A 16,548-nucleotide genomic window follows, 5' to 3' on the forward strand; every position below is an offset into this window, starting at 1 on the left:
CTGGGCAACATCTCAGATGGTACTAGAAAAAATAGCCAACTTTACAGTATGGGAACTCCCAATACACCCCTTAAATAAAGCAGTACTTAAACCATTGTTGGTACCAAATAAACAAGAAAGTTTCTTTCTTCCTTTTTCCCCCCTGGTAAGGTTACATGGAAGCTCAGGAATAACCTCCCTATTGCCAACACAATCATTACCGAGTACAAGTTCAGAGTTGAGATGTAATCTGGGGTGATCTTTAAAAAAGAAGCACCCTGGCATGTGCCTGAAGAGATTTAATGACACCAAAGATGACTTGAATTTGGGTGACTAGATGGGGATTTGAACCCCAAACACCTCAATTGAGAGTCCAGTATCTTATTGCTTCACCATCTCACTTGGTGACAGGAGTAAGCTGTCGGTACGTGGACTGTGCTTTTCAAACATCAAAGTTGAGCACACAGTGTTCAATTTGCTGCTGAATGCTCAGAAACAATGTGACTTGGGCATATGGTATGTGTGCCTCAATGTGGCATATGCGACCATTCCACACTCTAGTGGCAGTTGTCCTCTGTAGTTGGCTTGCAAATTATTCTATTTACAAAATAGTCATATATAAAATTTCTATGTTAGCCCTGTTACACACACATTCCCCTCTCTTGTCCATATGCTAGTCATGTTCTTCTATCATTTGTATACATAAAAAAACAATATCCATCAACAAGTTGTAAGGCAGAAAGGACAATACTCTACCACATCGAATCAATAAGGACATTGGCTTAGAGAAGTCTCGTCACAAATAGTGCAAAACAGATTTACAACTGTTCTCCACACAAGATAAAAATTAATTCATCACTCTCACTTTTTAGTAACTCTCTAAGGTCATTCTTAGTTGATCAGTGTTCCTACTCACTAGCAGAATCTTTACAACATGTGAAACACAAGACTTGAAACACAAAAGTGCAAACTGTCTTATAGACAAAACCCACTGAACACACTCCTCACAAAGAGCATACTTATACAGTATGCATTCAGCCCTCCCTCAAACGTTCACTGTCACAGAATTTTCCTCTCATGATTTCCTAATACTACCACCAGAGGCTCTCCCATGAGAGTTGGGCTAGAACACTGCTGTGCAAACAGAATTTGTGGACTGTGGATTGTTGTGCCACTAGATATATAATTTCCAGGCTCAGCATTTCTGAATGGATTTTACAAGTATCATTTCAAGCCATAGCACCTTCTGTGATTTCATCCCCCATTACATAAATTTAATTTCAGTGAATGTAAATCACTTTATTATATGCCTCGTATCCAGAAAGCCAGGATTCTCCAGTCTGTTCATCCTGTAGGGGCTATTATTAGAATGTGTTTTTAACAGTAATCGTTATTTAGTTCATAGTAATCGTTATTTAGTTCATAATACATAATACTAGCACATTCTAAACAGTTCATGAGTATGTCTTGTTGTAGAAACACAAACAAATCAACACTGTGTTAGGTCAAGCTCATTGGCATTTGAACTCTCTGTTTTGTGATTAAAAAATGTCTTCAAATGTAAAATTTTATAAAACCTTTACTCCAGTGGTAGACTCCCTAGCAGGTGAGGAAGACTAAAATACATGGAAGCTTGGAATGAAACTAATTCTAATATATGAAACATTATGGGACTGCCACGTGTTCAAGTGCTGCTACAAATGCAGAGGAGAACAAAGACGTGTGGACACTTATTCTTTTGCATGTGGATAAATCTCTGTATGCACATGTTAAACAACAACAACTACAAAGGCAAAGGAAGCCTTAGATACTCCGGAAAACTAGCTTGCTGGAAAAACAAAACTAGAGCTCTGGGATATAGGGCAATACATTATACAAATTTCAGGGAAATGTTCAGAATTACATAGCCGTATTCGAAAGTAGCTAAATGGAAATGTGGAATAATACCTCAAGTTCGGCAAAGATGGCAATGATCATTCTTTATTCACAAAACATTGTAACAAATCACTACATGGTTTCTACAAAGAAACAAGTAAAAGACGAAAATAAAATGTCTCAATTTCTAGAAGTATGGTCACGTCTAGTCCACCTGTCCCCAGAAGCAAGAAGCTTCAAATACTGATTCCGAGGGAGCAGACAAATCATCGTTTTGTGCACTCGGTGTTTTGGATTTTAACCAGAATGACACATATTTTCAAGAAAGGGATGTCTTCCAACATTTTGCACCAGAAAATTGCTCACAAAATAATGGTAAAGTGTGCTGATAATGCTGAATTAGTAAATGAAGGGAAAGGAAATCTTATTGCCCAATCCCCAGCTATATATTTCATCCGAAGAGTTATTCTTGTCCCAGACTTAGACACTAAGTTGTTGTCAGATTCTGTATTGGTTAAGAAAGGCATAAATTATGTTTATGACAAAGATAGATGTACGATGTTCAAAAGGGATGATTTACTTTATTCTGGAGTGGAGTTAAATGACATTTACAAACTGAAAACTACTGAACTTGTGTCAGATGAGCAAGCTCTACCTTTTGGAAAAATTATTAACAAGGAAGACTTGTGGCACTGTAGCCTTGTCATGTTTGAGTTGACACTGGACTTTACAGAGTGGAGGCATAAAGTTGGAATGTTATGATTCTGAACATGCTGACAAGAGTAAATTGTGTGCTTGATAAAATGTGTCAATTTCCATTTCCTAAGGCTGGAGGACAATGTGCAACTGAGCTGCTTGGCTCGGTGCTTGTGGATTTACGTGAGGCGATGGGGCAAATGTCAAATGGCATGGCTATGGGTAGCTCTGAGGGATGAAGTAGTGAAGGCAGCAGAGGATCAAGTAGGTAAAAAGACGAGGTCTAGTAGAAAGGTAACAGAACAAATGTTGAATTTAATTGGTGAAAGGAGAAGATATAAAAACGCAGTAAATGAAGCAGGCAAAAAGGAATACAAACGTCTCAAAAACGTGATCGACAGGAAGTGCAAAATGGCTAAGCAGGGATGGCTAGAGGACAAATGTAAGGATGTAGAGGCTTATCTCACTAGGGGTAAGATAGATACTGCCTACAGGAAAATTAAAGATACCTTTGGAGAAAAGAGAACCACTTGTATGAATATCAAGAGCTCAGATGGAAACCCAGTTCTAAGCAAAGAAGGGAAAGCAGAAAGGGAGAAGGAGTATATAGAGGGTCTATACAAGGGCGATGTACTTCAGGACAATATTATGGAAATGGAAGAGGATGTAGATGAATATCAAATGGGAGATACGATACTGCGTGAAGAGTTTGACAGAGCACTGAAAGACCTGAGTCGAAACAAGGCTGCAGGAGTAGACAACATTCCATTAGAACTACTGATGGCCTTGGGAAAGCCAGTCCTGACAAAACTCTACCATCTGGTGAGCAAGATGTATGAAACAGGCGAAATACCCTCAGACTTCAAGAAGAATATAATAATTCCAATCCCAAAGAAAGCTGGTGTTGACAGATGCGAAAATTACCGAACTATCAGTTTAATACGTCACAGCTGCAAAATACTAACGCGAATTCTTTACAGACGAATGGAAAAACTGGTAGAAGCCGACCTCAGCGAAGATCAGTTTGGATTCCGCAGAAATGTTGGAACACATGAGGCAATACTGACCCTACAACTTATCTTGGAAGCTAGATTAAGGAAAGGCAAACCTACATTTCTAGCATTTGTAGACTTGGAGAAAGCTTTTGACAATGTTGACTGGAATACTCTCCTTCAAAATCTAAAGGTGGCAGGGGTAAAATACAGGAAGCGAAAGGCTATTTACAATTTGTACAGAAACCAGATGGCAGTTATAAGAGTCGAGGGGCATGAAAGGGAAGCAGCGGTTGGGAAGGGAGTGAGACAGGGTTGTAGCCTGCCCCCGATGTTATTCAATCTGTATATTGAGCAAGCAGTAAAGGAAACAAAAGAAAAATTCGGAGTAGGTCTTCAAATCCATGGAGAAGAAATAAAAACGTTGAGGTTCGCCAATGACATTGTAATACTGTCAGAGACAGCAAAGGACTTGGAAGAGCAGTTGAATGGAATGGACAGTGTCTTGAAAGGAAGATATAAGATGAACATCAACAAAAGCAAAACGAGGATAATGGAATGTAGTCGAATTAAGTCAGGTAATGCTGAGGGAATTAGATTAGGAAATGAGACACTTAAAGTAGTAAAGGAGTTTTGCTATTTGGGGAGCAAAATAACTGATGATGGTCGAAGTAGAGAAGATATAAAATGTAGACTGGCAATGGCAAGGAAAGCGTTTCTGAAGAAGACAAATTTGTTAACATCGAGTATAGATTTAAGTGTCAGGAAGTCATTTCTGAAAGTATTTGTATGGAGTGTAGCCATGTACGGAAGTGAAACATGGACGATAAATAGTTTGGACAAGAAGAGAATAGAAGTTTTCGAAATTTGGTGCGACAGAAGAATGCTGAAGATTAGATGGGTAAATCACATAACTAATGAGAAGGTATTGAATATAATTGGGGAGAAGAGGAGTTTGTGGCACAACTTGACAAGAAGGGACCGGTTGGTAGGACATGTTCTGAGGCATCAAGGGATCACAAATTTAGCATTGGAGGGCAGCATGGAGGGTAAAAATCGTAGAGGGAGACCAAGAGATGAATACACTAAGCAGATTCAGAAGGATGTAGGTTGCAGTAAGTACTGGGAGATGAAGAAGCTTGCACAGGATAGAGTAGCATGGAGAGCTGCATCAAACCAGTCTCAGGACTGAAGACAACAACAACAACAACAACAACAACAACAACAACAAAAAGTACATGATTGCACTTTTGGATGATTATTACAGGACATTGATATTTTCTGAAGAGTAAAACCCAATCATATGATTTTGCAGTGAGTTTAAAAATTATGCACAAATAGGATTAGTGGAAAAGATCAGACACTGGCTGCAGATTTGTGAACATTATGTTTCATTCATTTTTCAGAAAGAAAGGGTTTGAGTGTGCGATAAATGTTCCCTATAGTCCAGTAGAATGATATAGTGTAAAGGACTAACAGATTACTTAGTGGGATGGCATGGTGCCTGTTATTCGAATCTGGTCTACCTAAGCAATATTGAGCAGAGGGATGAAATACAGGTGTCATAAACAATATGTTTACATAAATAATCTTGTTCCTCAAAAAATAGTTCAAATGGCTCTAAGCACTATGAGACTTAACATCTGAGGTCATCAGTCCCCTAGACTTAGAACTACTTCAACCTAACTAACCCAAGGACATCACACACATCCATGACCGAGGCAGGATTCGAACCTGTGACCGTAGCAGCAGCGCGGTTCCGGACTGAAGCGCCCAGAACCGCTCAAGCCATAGTGGTTGGCTCTTGTTCCTCATAGAGGGCTTAATAGTGATGCACACCATAAGTTATGGAAAGAAGAAGTACCTTAGTTGTTGAGCTCTTCTCCATACACTAGATAAAAAAAAAAAGAGTGGAAAATCGTTCTACAGAACTTCAAGAAAATTGTGAAATGCAGAAGTGTGGTTTTTCTGGAGGATGAGTACAGGACAGGCAATACCAGGACACCAATTGTATATGAAAATTACTGCATGATCTGGCCAAGTGAACAGTATGCTGAACAGGACACGGCAGAAGAAATAGTGGAAGTCAGCACTGCTAGGACTGACAGTGCTGAACTGATCAAGACCCAGACTACATCCTGGACTCTCAATCAGTAGTACATGCAATGGAGACACAAATACTGTTAACAGATCCTACGGCTCTAGAGGATGACCAGTCAATAGGGGTAGCCCATGTATTCAAACTCAAGGAGTACCTGGATTTGATAAATCATTTTTACATTGCAGGAGGAGATCCTGTGAATCAGGAGGAGGCCATGCCAAGGAGTGGCACATAAAACTGCATAAAGGCCATGGAAGAGGGAATAAAAGTGTTTCTGTTTCTACAAAAATGGTGATTGGGAACTTGTGGACTCACCAAGGAATAAAAATTAAAAAGAAATGCAGATGACACAGCACTCTATCATGCTAGATTTGTTCCTAAGGGATTCACATAAAAAAATGATATGGATTATGTTAGAACTTTTTTGGCAGTTGTAAGACATAGTACTGTCAGAGCTCTCATTAATTTAGCTGCAAATTTTGATTTTAAGAGTCATAATCTGAATATTAAAATTGCTTTTCTATATAGGGCTTGAAGGAAAGCACTGTCATGAAACAACCACATGATTTTGTATCAATACGTAATGAAGGCAAAGTCTTATAACTATCCAAGGCCATATATGGTTAGAAAACACAACAGAGTGGAATGAAAAGACAAAAACTGTACTTTTAGATTTGGTTATTTTACAAATGACTGATTCCATAGTCACGGGTGTGACACTTGAACTCTATGAATGAACTGTGTAATAATTTTAAGATGTCCCGTATTAAAGATTCCTATTTCAATATATATCATTTAAAAGGAAATTGATTACATTACTAAGCCTGAATATAATTTTCTTTTAGTAACTGATGGAAACCTATATTATTAGCCATAAATCATATGTCGTGGGTTTGACAAAATGCAGAAGTGCAATGTAGCACATTGACCATTACAGGGAAAAATCTGTGAATTGGATGTAAACAAATTAATAACTGTACAATGCTGAAAACTTACTGTATTAGCCATGAAAATATCAGAAAGAAAATTACATTATTTTCAAAGTAATAACATAATTTCTGTTGTCACAGGTGTGACATAATTATGTCACGGGTGTGACATGTACAAATTTCTCTCAATATTTCCGAGAATTAAAGGGTGATAATGGATTCATTACATTTTTTGCAGTACAAACAAATCACATTGCTTAATGAAAGTGGTGTTGGTGTTAAATTAATAAAAAACACAATTCTTTAATAGAGACTAACAGACAGCTCATCTTCAACTGAAACACTCTCTTAGCTCAACATAATACACAATATGGAGAATGAAGCATTGCCATGTTCAAATAAATAAAGGAATGAATATTCAACTAGCTAACTAAAGAAATATAAACAGAAATAGTTTCACAAAAGTAATTAAAAAACTATTTCCTTTCATCTGAATCGCAGGAAGATTCAGAATTTTAACAACATTCTTTTGTAAAGAAACAATTGAAATGTCATTTTCATTAGCAGAAAAGAGTTTTGTTTTATTTCTCACGAGGTTTTAAAAACATATCATTGATTTGATCGGCCACACACACTGATTGGAAAACAGCAACAAAATTCAGTCCATTTCCCCTCTCACTCTGTAGCTTGAAGATCAAAAAGGTTCCAGCTTTAGTTTCCTTAGTATCAGGGTTTGAATTCTTAAATTCCTCATAGGCCTCACCAACAGTCATAATCATATACCGCTTCTGAACATGTTCTCGTTTTCCACTTCTGTGGTTGTTAACAGATTTTACATCATGAATACCAGGAGTAGCTCAACTATCATCATCTTGACAAAAATACTCATCTACTTTATTCCTTGTTTCAGTTGGCAAACTTCTTGAACCTTTTGGGGATATCTTAACATTTCTTTTAATTTCAGCAAGATCCAGTTCCTTAACCAGTTTCCTGACAACAGCAGTCCATTTCCCTGAACTGTTTGGAAGTGATGTTTTTTCCTTGTGTATAGCTTCGGCTAATGCCTGGGAACATTTGTAGGATCCTAATTCACTGGTACGGTTTGTTTCTGCCATATTTTTCTGTTTCCTTTCTCTACACAACCTTTGTCTAGTTTTACCATTCTCTCTCTTTTTTAGTAGACTGCATTGGTTCATCAGCAGCTGCTGTCTGTTCTTCATTCTTCTCATTCTGTCTCTTTCTCTCTCCTTTTTTAAGTGTTCTTCATGTTTCAGTGGATCGGTTCATTCATTTTATCCCACAGCTTTCTCATTCTTTCTGTTGAAGAAATCATTATCTGGGAATGTAAGATTTATTTTTAACATCAGTAAACCTCTATTTATTTGAAATCTCACCAACTACAGATTCTTTTAAATTTTATATACTGGTATTTAAGTACACTGGAAAATCTTTAAAAATGTGTGAATATTGTCACACCCATGACAAATATTACTGTCACACCAGTGACAACATTCCTGTACAAAATACAGTTATTTCCAAAACTTAATAGATTTAGGAGTTAATACATTTTCTTAACCTCACTTTCCTATAATATTAACAACTTTGAAGTATTTGTTCAAACAAGAAGCAAACTTTATCTTCTTTTTTGTCACAGGGGTGTCAGTAATCCCTGACACTTTCAAAATGAGAAAAAAAATCCAAAAGAAAGCTTACCAGAAAAAAATATTCAGTGCAGGATATAAAGGAAACCTATTGTTAAACAGTAAGGCACTTTTTTTTGCATCATCTGTTTCACAGACAGCATATCAGTTCAGCCAATATAATGAAGCTTTTTGGTGTTTATGGAGTATAGTCAACTACAACTTTGGGATGAGAATTCATAACTAAATATCTTGAATACAATAAATATGAGATTCAAATAATTAAATTTGATATTTTGTTGTGTATTACCATGCCTAAATCTTTATTGTACTGATTTTCAAAAAATGAGCACTTGGCTCATTTCATGTGGAATGAGCCAAATACTGAAGAAGATCGAATGTTCATTAGTGGCCAGGTAGAAATGTTGTATTGTTGCTTTGTACATATACAATTTTTTTGTCTCTTGTAAAAATAGCGTGATGAGTAGCTGTGACAGCTAATCTAAAAAGGATATAAAACAGACCCAATCAACGTTCAAAACACACAGACCATTTACTTTGTTTAGCCTGGTTACATTATTTCATTAGGTATGCAAAATACATGCATTACAAAACAATGCATTATGAAGGAAAAGTGCTCTTATTGTTCTACACTTGAGCATGTACTGTACAGCAGCAGCTCTACTCAACAGGTAAACAGTGTGTGGCCATATTTACAAAATACGGTCTGCTCAATGTCCAACCAGTACTCGTAAGTTCATCTGGCCCAAAATGTATGGAACACAAGAAATAACTGCACATCCCTCAAGAAGGAAACGAAAACATTACAAATAAAAGCATGTGAGAGAACAAAGACAATTTGTGCTTCAAGCACTCTAAACTGAGTAAAATATTTTTTTCGTTTTAACCATTATTTCCCTACCTACAACTGGTAACTTCGAAGAATGTGGGGCCTAAATTATTACCTTTATGATGGTACAACATTGTCAATAATTCTGTATAATTACATAAAGTGCATACTCATACATAACTGCAGACAAGGTGAATGTAACTTACGTATGTCAACTCTCTGCTGTAAACTCAGACCTTGTGCACTCCTTGAAACAAGTTTAGTGAGAGTTGTGGCAGCCAATAATTGGGCATAACAAGAGTCTCCCCTCTCGAGCAGAAGCTGACACTTTGCCAAAGTGTCTGGTGCATTTTGGAAACCAACTAATGCCTTCTCAGCTTCAGCGCGATGATTTGAATCCTGGGATTCGTAGAGTTGTTTACAAAGTAACTCCAATTGCCGCACCTCCTAAAAAGTCAACAAAAGATATCAACAAGATAATACAATACCTCATCAACAATTTAAGTTTATTCTGTAATGAACAGCTGTAGCTCTACTACTCTTTATGATGTACTCAAACGTTACATTATTCCCGTCATTTGCGAATGTTTTTGTCCTTCTACACTGATTAATAGTACGTTTTATCTCACAAGTGCGTTGTATACTTTTCACAAGTCAATTTTTCCCTTACTACACACCTTGTATTGGCGTATTTTCAAGCTGACAATGAGCTTTACGCACGAACTCCTATTTGTTTATATTTGATTTTGACTGGCGTTTCTTTCCGGCGCGCAACTAACGATAAACTCAGTGTTCACTTACATTTCAGCTAAAACATAACATAAAGCAATATAATTCAATATGTAACAGAAATCTATGGTCTTTTCCGGTTACTCGGGACGTATTTATTAACTTTCATGTCATGCCCTAAGTAAATAATTAACATAAATCTTAGTTTCTTCACTCACCTGTTCATCGGCCATTTTCAGAAACCAGCATTTGATGCGTTAGTGCTGCCATCCGAAAACACTACCACGAGATCAGAAACAAACATAAAACAAATGAATATCGAAGTGCAACACCCCCTGAAATTCTCGAGGATACAGAATCGATTGTTACAAGACTTTCAGTGGTAGCAGTGTTTATAAATAATTCCGTTCGTATTTTAACTTCAGCGCTGAGTAAAACCCATACTACTGCTAACTGGTAGTTGTATGTTGGCAAAAGAATAAATTGAACAAGGATATAATAGCCCTAGTAACTTAACAGAAAGTTAAGCAAGTACCACAAATACGTTACTACGATGGTTTCGTTGCTAAGGCTGGGTGTGTTAAAAATGTTTGAAATGAATATTTCAGTGATAAATCGTGCAGTTTGTGATTCAGAAATAACCGTTCTCAACCAAACCCATGATTGTCCGCTATTTTTAAATTAAGTACAAAATTACACAAAATATAAACAATTAATTAAACTAAAATTTAAACCCATAAATCTTATAAATTAAATGTTATTCGTGATGTTTTATACGCTATGTGAATTAGACAAACTGAAAATATTAAAATATTAATGCATAGAATAGTAATGATATAATGCCTAGTGTTCACATGAAATGGAATGATCAGATAGTCTCAGTTATAGGCAAAGTTGGTGGCAAACTTCGGTTTACTGGTAGGATACTGGCAAATCGATTGCTTACCGAACACACGTGCAACTCATCCTATAATATTCCTCAGTCTATGGGACCCATGCCAAAAAATAGAATCGCTGCATATAACTCCACGTTCCACCTGGTTAAGTCGCGGCAAATACACAAGTTCTACTGAACTACGGGCAGACTAAAACGGATTCCCAACCACTATGGGTTTCTCAAAGTACCCACTGAACCATCGCGGTATATTTCCAACTGTCGTGCTGTGAATATCGTATATCCTCCTGCGTCGATATATTGGTTATTAATTGTGACTTTTGGTCATAAACTTACCAATCTGCTTCATAGCGTATTATATATTACATTACTGCAGCTACCGCTGGTTAAGCCGAGTCTAGCGTTTTCCCGCTGACAGTGCGTTCTGAGGTAGTGATTGTTACTGCTTGGTGTGAGCGTTTGGCGTGGGTGTCCAGCAGTTTTCAGTCCAGAATGCGTGTGTGTGTGTGTGTGTGTGTGCGTGTGTGTGTGTCGGCACTGGTTGCTCGCTGTCACTAGCATGGTTTCGTTGCTAAGGTTGGGTGTGTTTAAAATGTTTGATATGAGTAATAATTTCGGTAATAAAACGTAGTGTTTGTGATTCACTAATAACTATTCTCAACCAAACCCATTATTGTCCGATATTTTTAAAAGTAAGTACAAAATTACACAAAAATACGAACAATTAGTTGAACTAAAATTTTCATTTATAAATCTTATGAATTAGATGTTGTTCATGACCTTTTTATATGTCTGTCAGCACAGTCAGTGTTGGTGCATTGGTAGCAGTGTAACTGATTTGGTGAACAAAAATTGCTGATTTTAATCAAATATCCTCTTAAAGTATAATTATTTGTGTAATAGAATGTGAAACTATCTCAGTCGATGCATACTGATGAGTGATAGTAACTGACAGGTCAGTCTCTTTTGTGCAATTAAAATTACAGTAGTTATTAATTATTTATTAAATTTCTGTTAATGGGACATCTTCGGCACTAACGTTTTTTTACAAATCCTCCACACAGTATATCTGTATGTCGTTGGATTCGTCCTTTTCTGTTCTTTAAATCGGTGTATTGTGATTTACTGTAATTGCAGTTGTTTGCTCTACACTTGCGCTTACATGCACAGTTCTTTTATGACCACAGTCAGACAGATATGACATCATATCTGCGCAGTGCACATATCTGAAGCATTGAGAAGCCAAAGAAACTAAAACTTGCACCAAACGACACCCTGGTCAGCTCTGATATTGTTTCTTTGTTCACGAAAGTGCCACTCAGCGACGCTCTGGAGCACATCGGTTCCATTTTCCCGCAATACGTCACAAAGGTCTTCCATGCGTGTCTCACAACGAGCTGTTTCACGTGGACTGACAATTTCTACAAACAGCTGGGAGGCGTTGCGGGGGTAGTCCTCTTCATCCAGTGGTGGCCAACTTCTTAATGGAACATTTCCAAGTACAGGCACAGGACTCAGTGACTTGTAAACCTAAGGTGTGGTACAGGTACGTCGATGATACTTTCATTGTGTGGAGCCATGGTAAAGAACAGCTCGGTGACTTACTAAGACACTTCAACAGCCTCCATGCCGACATAACATTTACCATGGAAGTAGAAAAGGACAAGAAACTGCCATTTCTAGATATGCCGGTCACAAGGGACGGCGAAAACCTGGGACATAGCGTATATCGAAAACCGACACACGCGGATCGATACCTGCACAAACTGTCAAACCACCACCCAAGCCAGAAAAGAGGCATGATTAGTACGCTCGTAACGAGAGCAGGACGAATATGTAAGCCACAACACCTCAAACGAGAAATGCAACACCTGGAAACTGTTCTGAGGAGCAATGGGTACTCCACAAATTATATTAGAAGTGTAACAGAGCCAAACACTCGGCGAAGTAAGGAACCAGCAAAAGAAATGTCGGGTACGGCCTTTCTGCCATACATTCCCAGAGTGACGGACAGAATCGACCGTATATTGCGCAAACATGACGTAAAGACGATTCTGAAACCGACAAGGAAGATCAAAGAGTGTCTTAGATCGGCGAAGGAGAAAAGAGACCCACTTGCAATGTCGGGAATATAACGTATACCATGCACATGCGGGTAAGTTTATGTCGGAATGACTGGACGATCAATTAACACCAGGATCAAAGAGCATAAGCGACATTGCAGGTTGGGGCAGGTGGAGAAATCGGCCGCGGCAGAGCACGCACTGAAGTAGACCGACCACGTAATAAAATTCGCCGACAGGGAAGTTCTGGCTGTAGAGAAGCACTATCACAAACGCGCGAACAGTTTCAACAAGAAAGAGGAAAGCCTTAAGGTAAACGGATCCTGGCTTACCGTACTGCAGCGAACGACCGTCACAGGTAGCAAGAGGAGAACCGCACGGGAAATGACCGCGGAGAAGCCCTCGGACGTTGGCGCTCCAGGTACATACAGTCTGTGGCCGCGAGCTCGGCTCCAGTTCACCACCGGCAATGGAGGGAGAAGCTTTAATAATGCCAGCCACTCATGCTGGCGAAACGTCAGTAAAATCATCAGACGAATGTCGGCCGAAGAACCCGAGAAAGAAGCAAATAGGCAGTTTGTCAACAACTGGCCACAAAAGCCTTAACAATTTTGCTTCATGTGGTAGTTAAATTTGTATGACCAGTGCAGCTTAGGAGTGAGGGAGACCCTGTATGGCATGAGAGAATGTGCATCTGCAGGGTCCACAACCTGGTAGCGAATTGCGTGGGCGATCTCCCTGAATGTTTCTTCACAAAAGGTAGCTTACTGTTTGCGTTACAAAGCCTATGAGGGTTTCAAAAATGGCTCTGAGCACTATGGGACTTAACATCTGTGGTCATCAGTCCCCTAGAACTCAGAACTACTTAAACCTAACTAACCTAAGGACATCACACACATTCATGCCCGAGGCAGGATTCGAACCTGCGACTGTAGCAGTCGCGCGGTTCCGGACTGAGCGCCTAGAACCGCTAGACCACCGCGGCCGGCGCCTATGAGGGAAGAAGCTTCAAAGGACAGACATTATTTACATTCCAAGTGGTATGTCATGAAGCGCTACAGTGTCATGTACCAGCCCAAGACATGCCTTTCTCTTGTGTCCTGAAAATCTTGTCTGTTACAAATTAGAGAATTGTTTACTCATAGGTTTATCACAGCACAGCGTGCTGAGGTAGTCTGTTACTCGCAAGTTTTCTCCCTTTCTTTGTAGGGACAATAGCTAGGTCATGCTTTGAGTAATTTGGAGTGGGGTATAAAATCCCTGCCCTGCCAAAGGCATTTCTCAAGATTGGAAAGATGCTGCGACCCCCAGGATCGCAAATCTCTGGTTTTCCGAAGCGACTAAACGATGGAATTTCGAAGTTTCTTAGCCCGGGAACATCGCAACAGATTGGAGTTGTACCAGCCATTAAACATATCTCGCTGTCTCTTTCCATACATGAAAGCTTCTAGTTAGATATTATGAAAATTTTCTTAGGAGGGGTTTCGAAGAGTCAATCCCCTCTTGTCTCATAGGCTGACTACAAGTTACGCTTTTTGATTGGCTCAAGAAAATTAGGTGGGGCTTGTTTCATGGAATGTTCAGGAGAGGAGGGAAGTGAAGATATCGACAGATGCAGAAGTTTGGACTCTGGGTCAGATTTCGACTGCGACACTGATTGGTTTGGTAAGTGCAGCTGTGCTGTATAGGATGTAGATTCGGGGCAGACATTCTTAATCCTAAAGAAATTTTATGGAGACGCTGAAATGCAGCAAACAATTTTGCCTGCCTTGTTCATCCAATTCGATGTTAGTTAGGTAACTAGAGGGAGACAACAGTGCGGACTTCTTCTGCAGTGTTTTCATTGAAAGTATGTCGAATGACAGTGACTGGACACACTTCGTTATCTCTACGTTCATTTCCTTTCATTTATGTGGCGCTTGGGTAGCTTGTTTTCTGAATGTTTTTTGTCTGCATGGGAAAGCACACAGCGTTGGATTTGAGACAGGCTGGGGAGAGAATGCTGCGAGGAACGTGAGGAAAGTGGTCTTTTGCTGCCAGCGCAGTCCGGAATCTCAGGTGCCTGTCTTCCTGGAAGTTGGAACGCCAGGAGCGATCCAGGAGATGGCAGGCACATGTGTATTTCAACCCAGGCCTTGCTCGGCGGCCAAACTATGGCTGGGACGCCACGCTACCAGCAGGAGAGCGCCGCTGTCTCATGTTTTGCTGAGAGCTTTTTGTAGATAACCATCACTCTCTTTCTGAAAGAAACACGGCTTTCAGAAAATATTGGCCTAGCCCTATGAGCTACTTTCTAGAATCAGGGGACCTCTGAGGCGAGTCTAATGATGGGTGCGAAAATGCGCCATTGGTAAATTAGTCAGTTAGTCAGTGCTGTCACAGAGATGTAGCTGCAGCAACCTATTTTTTTTCCTTTAAATAAGATGGCGTTTTGTCATGGGATTGGAATTGTGCTGTAATACATTGTGTTGGCGGGATTCTGTCACGAAATGATAGCAGGGCACAGGAATTAATGAAAATTAGTGGAGTCTGTAAGGAGCGTGAATAAAAAGCGATGACGAGCTGTGTGCATCGTGTGCATATCGGTAATATTTGTTGGAGACAGAGATCGGTGCACCATCAGCTTCTCTGCAGCAGAGCCATTCGCACGACACAGCTGACTCTGGGCGTAAGTGCCACTATTGGCATGATAGGCCATTTCTCGGTCTGCACTTGGAGACATCCGTACGATCGCCTGTTTCAGGGCCACAACTGCTGTATTGAGTGTTGGAGCCTCTTGATTAACCAGCGGCTTACTGTCACTGTTTTCATTTAAGGCTAACGAACTTTGAGTCATGTTCAGGTCGACACATCCGTCAGGAGGGCATACTTTCATCATTCAGTCAGATAACGCTCCACATGAGTAGAAATGCAGTAATTAGAATTTACATGAATAGAGTTTTTAAACCATTTCATAGTCTTTCATAACTTGTTCGATGTGAATATGTTTATTGAATAATGTGTTAACTGAAGGATTTTCTCTGTTAAACACCTTCGACTCAAAGGATTTTCTCTGTTAAACACCTTCGACTCATATTAAAATATTTTTATGTAAATGTTCACTTTAGGATCTACAGCTAAGGCCTTGGAAATTGCGTTATTCCTTAAAGTTGTGCATATTAAATTTATAGCTTAGACCTTAAAGATATGTCTGGTTTACAACCAGTTTTCTGGGTCTGGGTAGCTTTACACATACAGAACGTTTCATGTAAATTGGTGAACCCATGCTCAAGATATGATTCTTTTTTGGATCCCCTGATGTGCAGTCGAATTATTAATGTCTGTGTTTTTTGTTTGTTCGTCTCACTTATTGGCGTGACCGGACCAGAAACAAAAACATTTTGCCATGATAGTTTCTGGTACTTGCTGGAGCGAATTAATAACCCGTGTACTTTTTTCTCTCTAGGTTCATGTTCATGATTTTTGTAGATTCTTATCCACTCCAGTGGTATTTTTGAAAGGATCTTATATGTAGATATGTTTCATAAATGCAATTTATTGTTTGTCACAAATTAGAATAACATTGTTATACTTTATTTTTGTTTCTGTTGTTTGAGGAACATCAGGCTTTCACAGGAGTGTTAATAGAATTTTATGTCACAATATCGAATATTTTGTCTCAGGTTGGTTCATGGGAATGAGCTACCGGATCTGAATCAACTCAAAGGGAACTCACATGGTACAGAAAGTCTACGTTCTACAAAATGCATGCAGTGCAACCAAACCAGGCAGAGCACACCACATAATAAAGCGAATTTGG

At 39.1% G+C, this 16,548-nt stretch overlaps 1 protein-coding gene across 4 annotated transcripts in view; it reads right to left on the minus strand.

Moving 5' to 3' along the window:
* Positions 1-10,085, minus strand: part of LOC126470994 (exportin-7) — a 244,019-nt gene extending 233,934 nt beyond the window's left edge. For all 4 annotated transcript variants that reach the window (XM_050099047.1, XM_050099056.1, XM_050099063.1 and 1 more), the window contains exons 1-2: positions 10,010-10,085; positions 9,269-9,509 (exon numbers count right to left, since the gene is read on the minus strand). In XM_050099047.1, coding sequence (XP_049955004.1) covers positions 9,269-9,509; positions 10,010-10,024 — 256 coding nt within the window. In that variant the 5' untranslated portion in view covers positions 10,025-10,085. The remainder of the gene's footprint in view (positions 1-9,268; positions 9,510-10,009) is intronic.
* Between the last annotated feature and the right edge of the window lie 6,463 nt (positions 10,086-16,548).

The sequence above is a fragment of the Schistocerca serialis genome, chromosome 1 (assembly GCF_023864345.2).
Source record: "Schistocerca serialis cubense isolate TAMUIC-IGC-003099 chromosome 1, iqSchSeri2.2, whole genome shotgun sequence".
NCBI classification, from domain to species: domain Eukaryota; kingdom Metazoa; phylum Arthropoda; class Insecta; order Orthoptera; family Acrididae; genus Schistocerca; species Schistocerca serialis.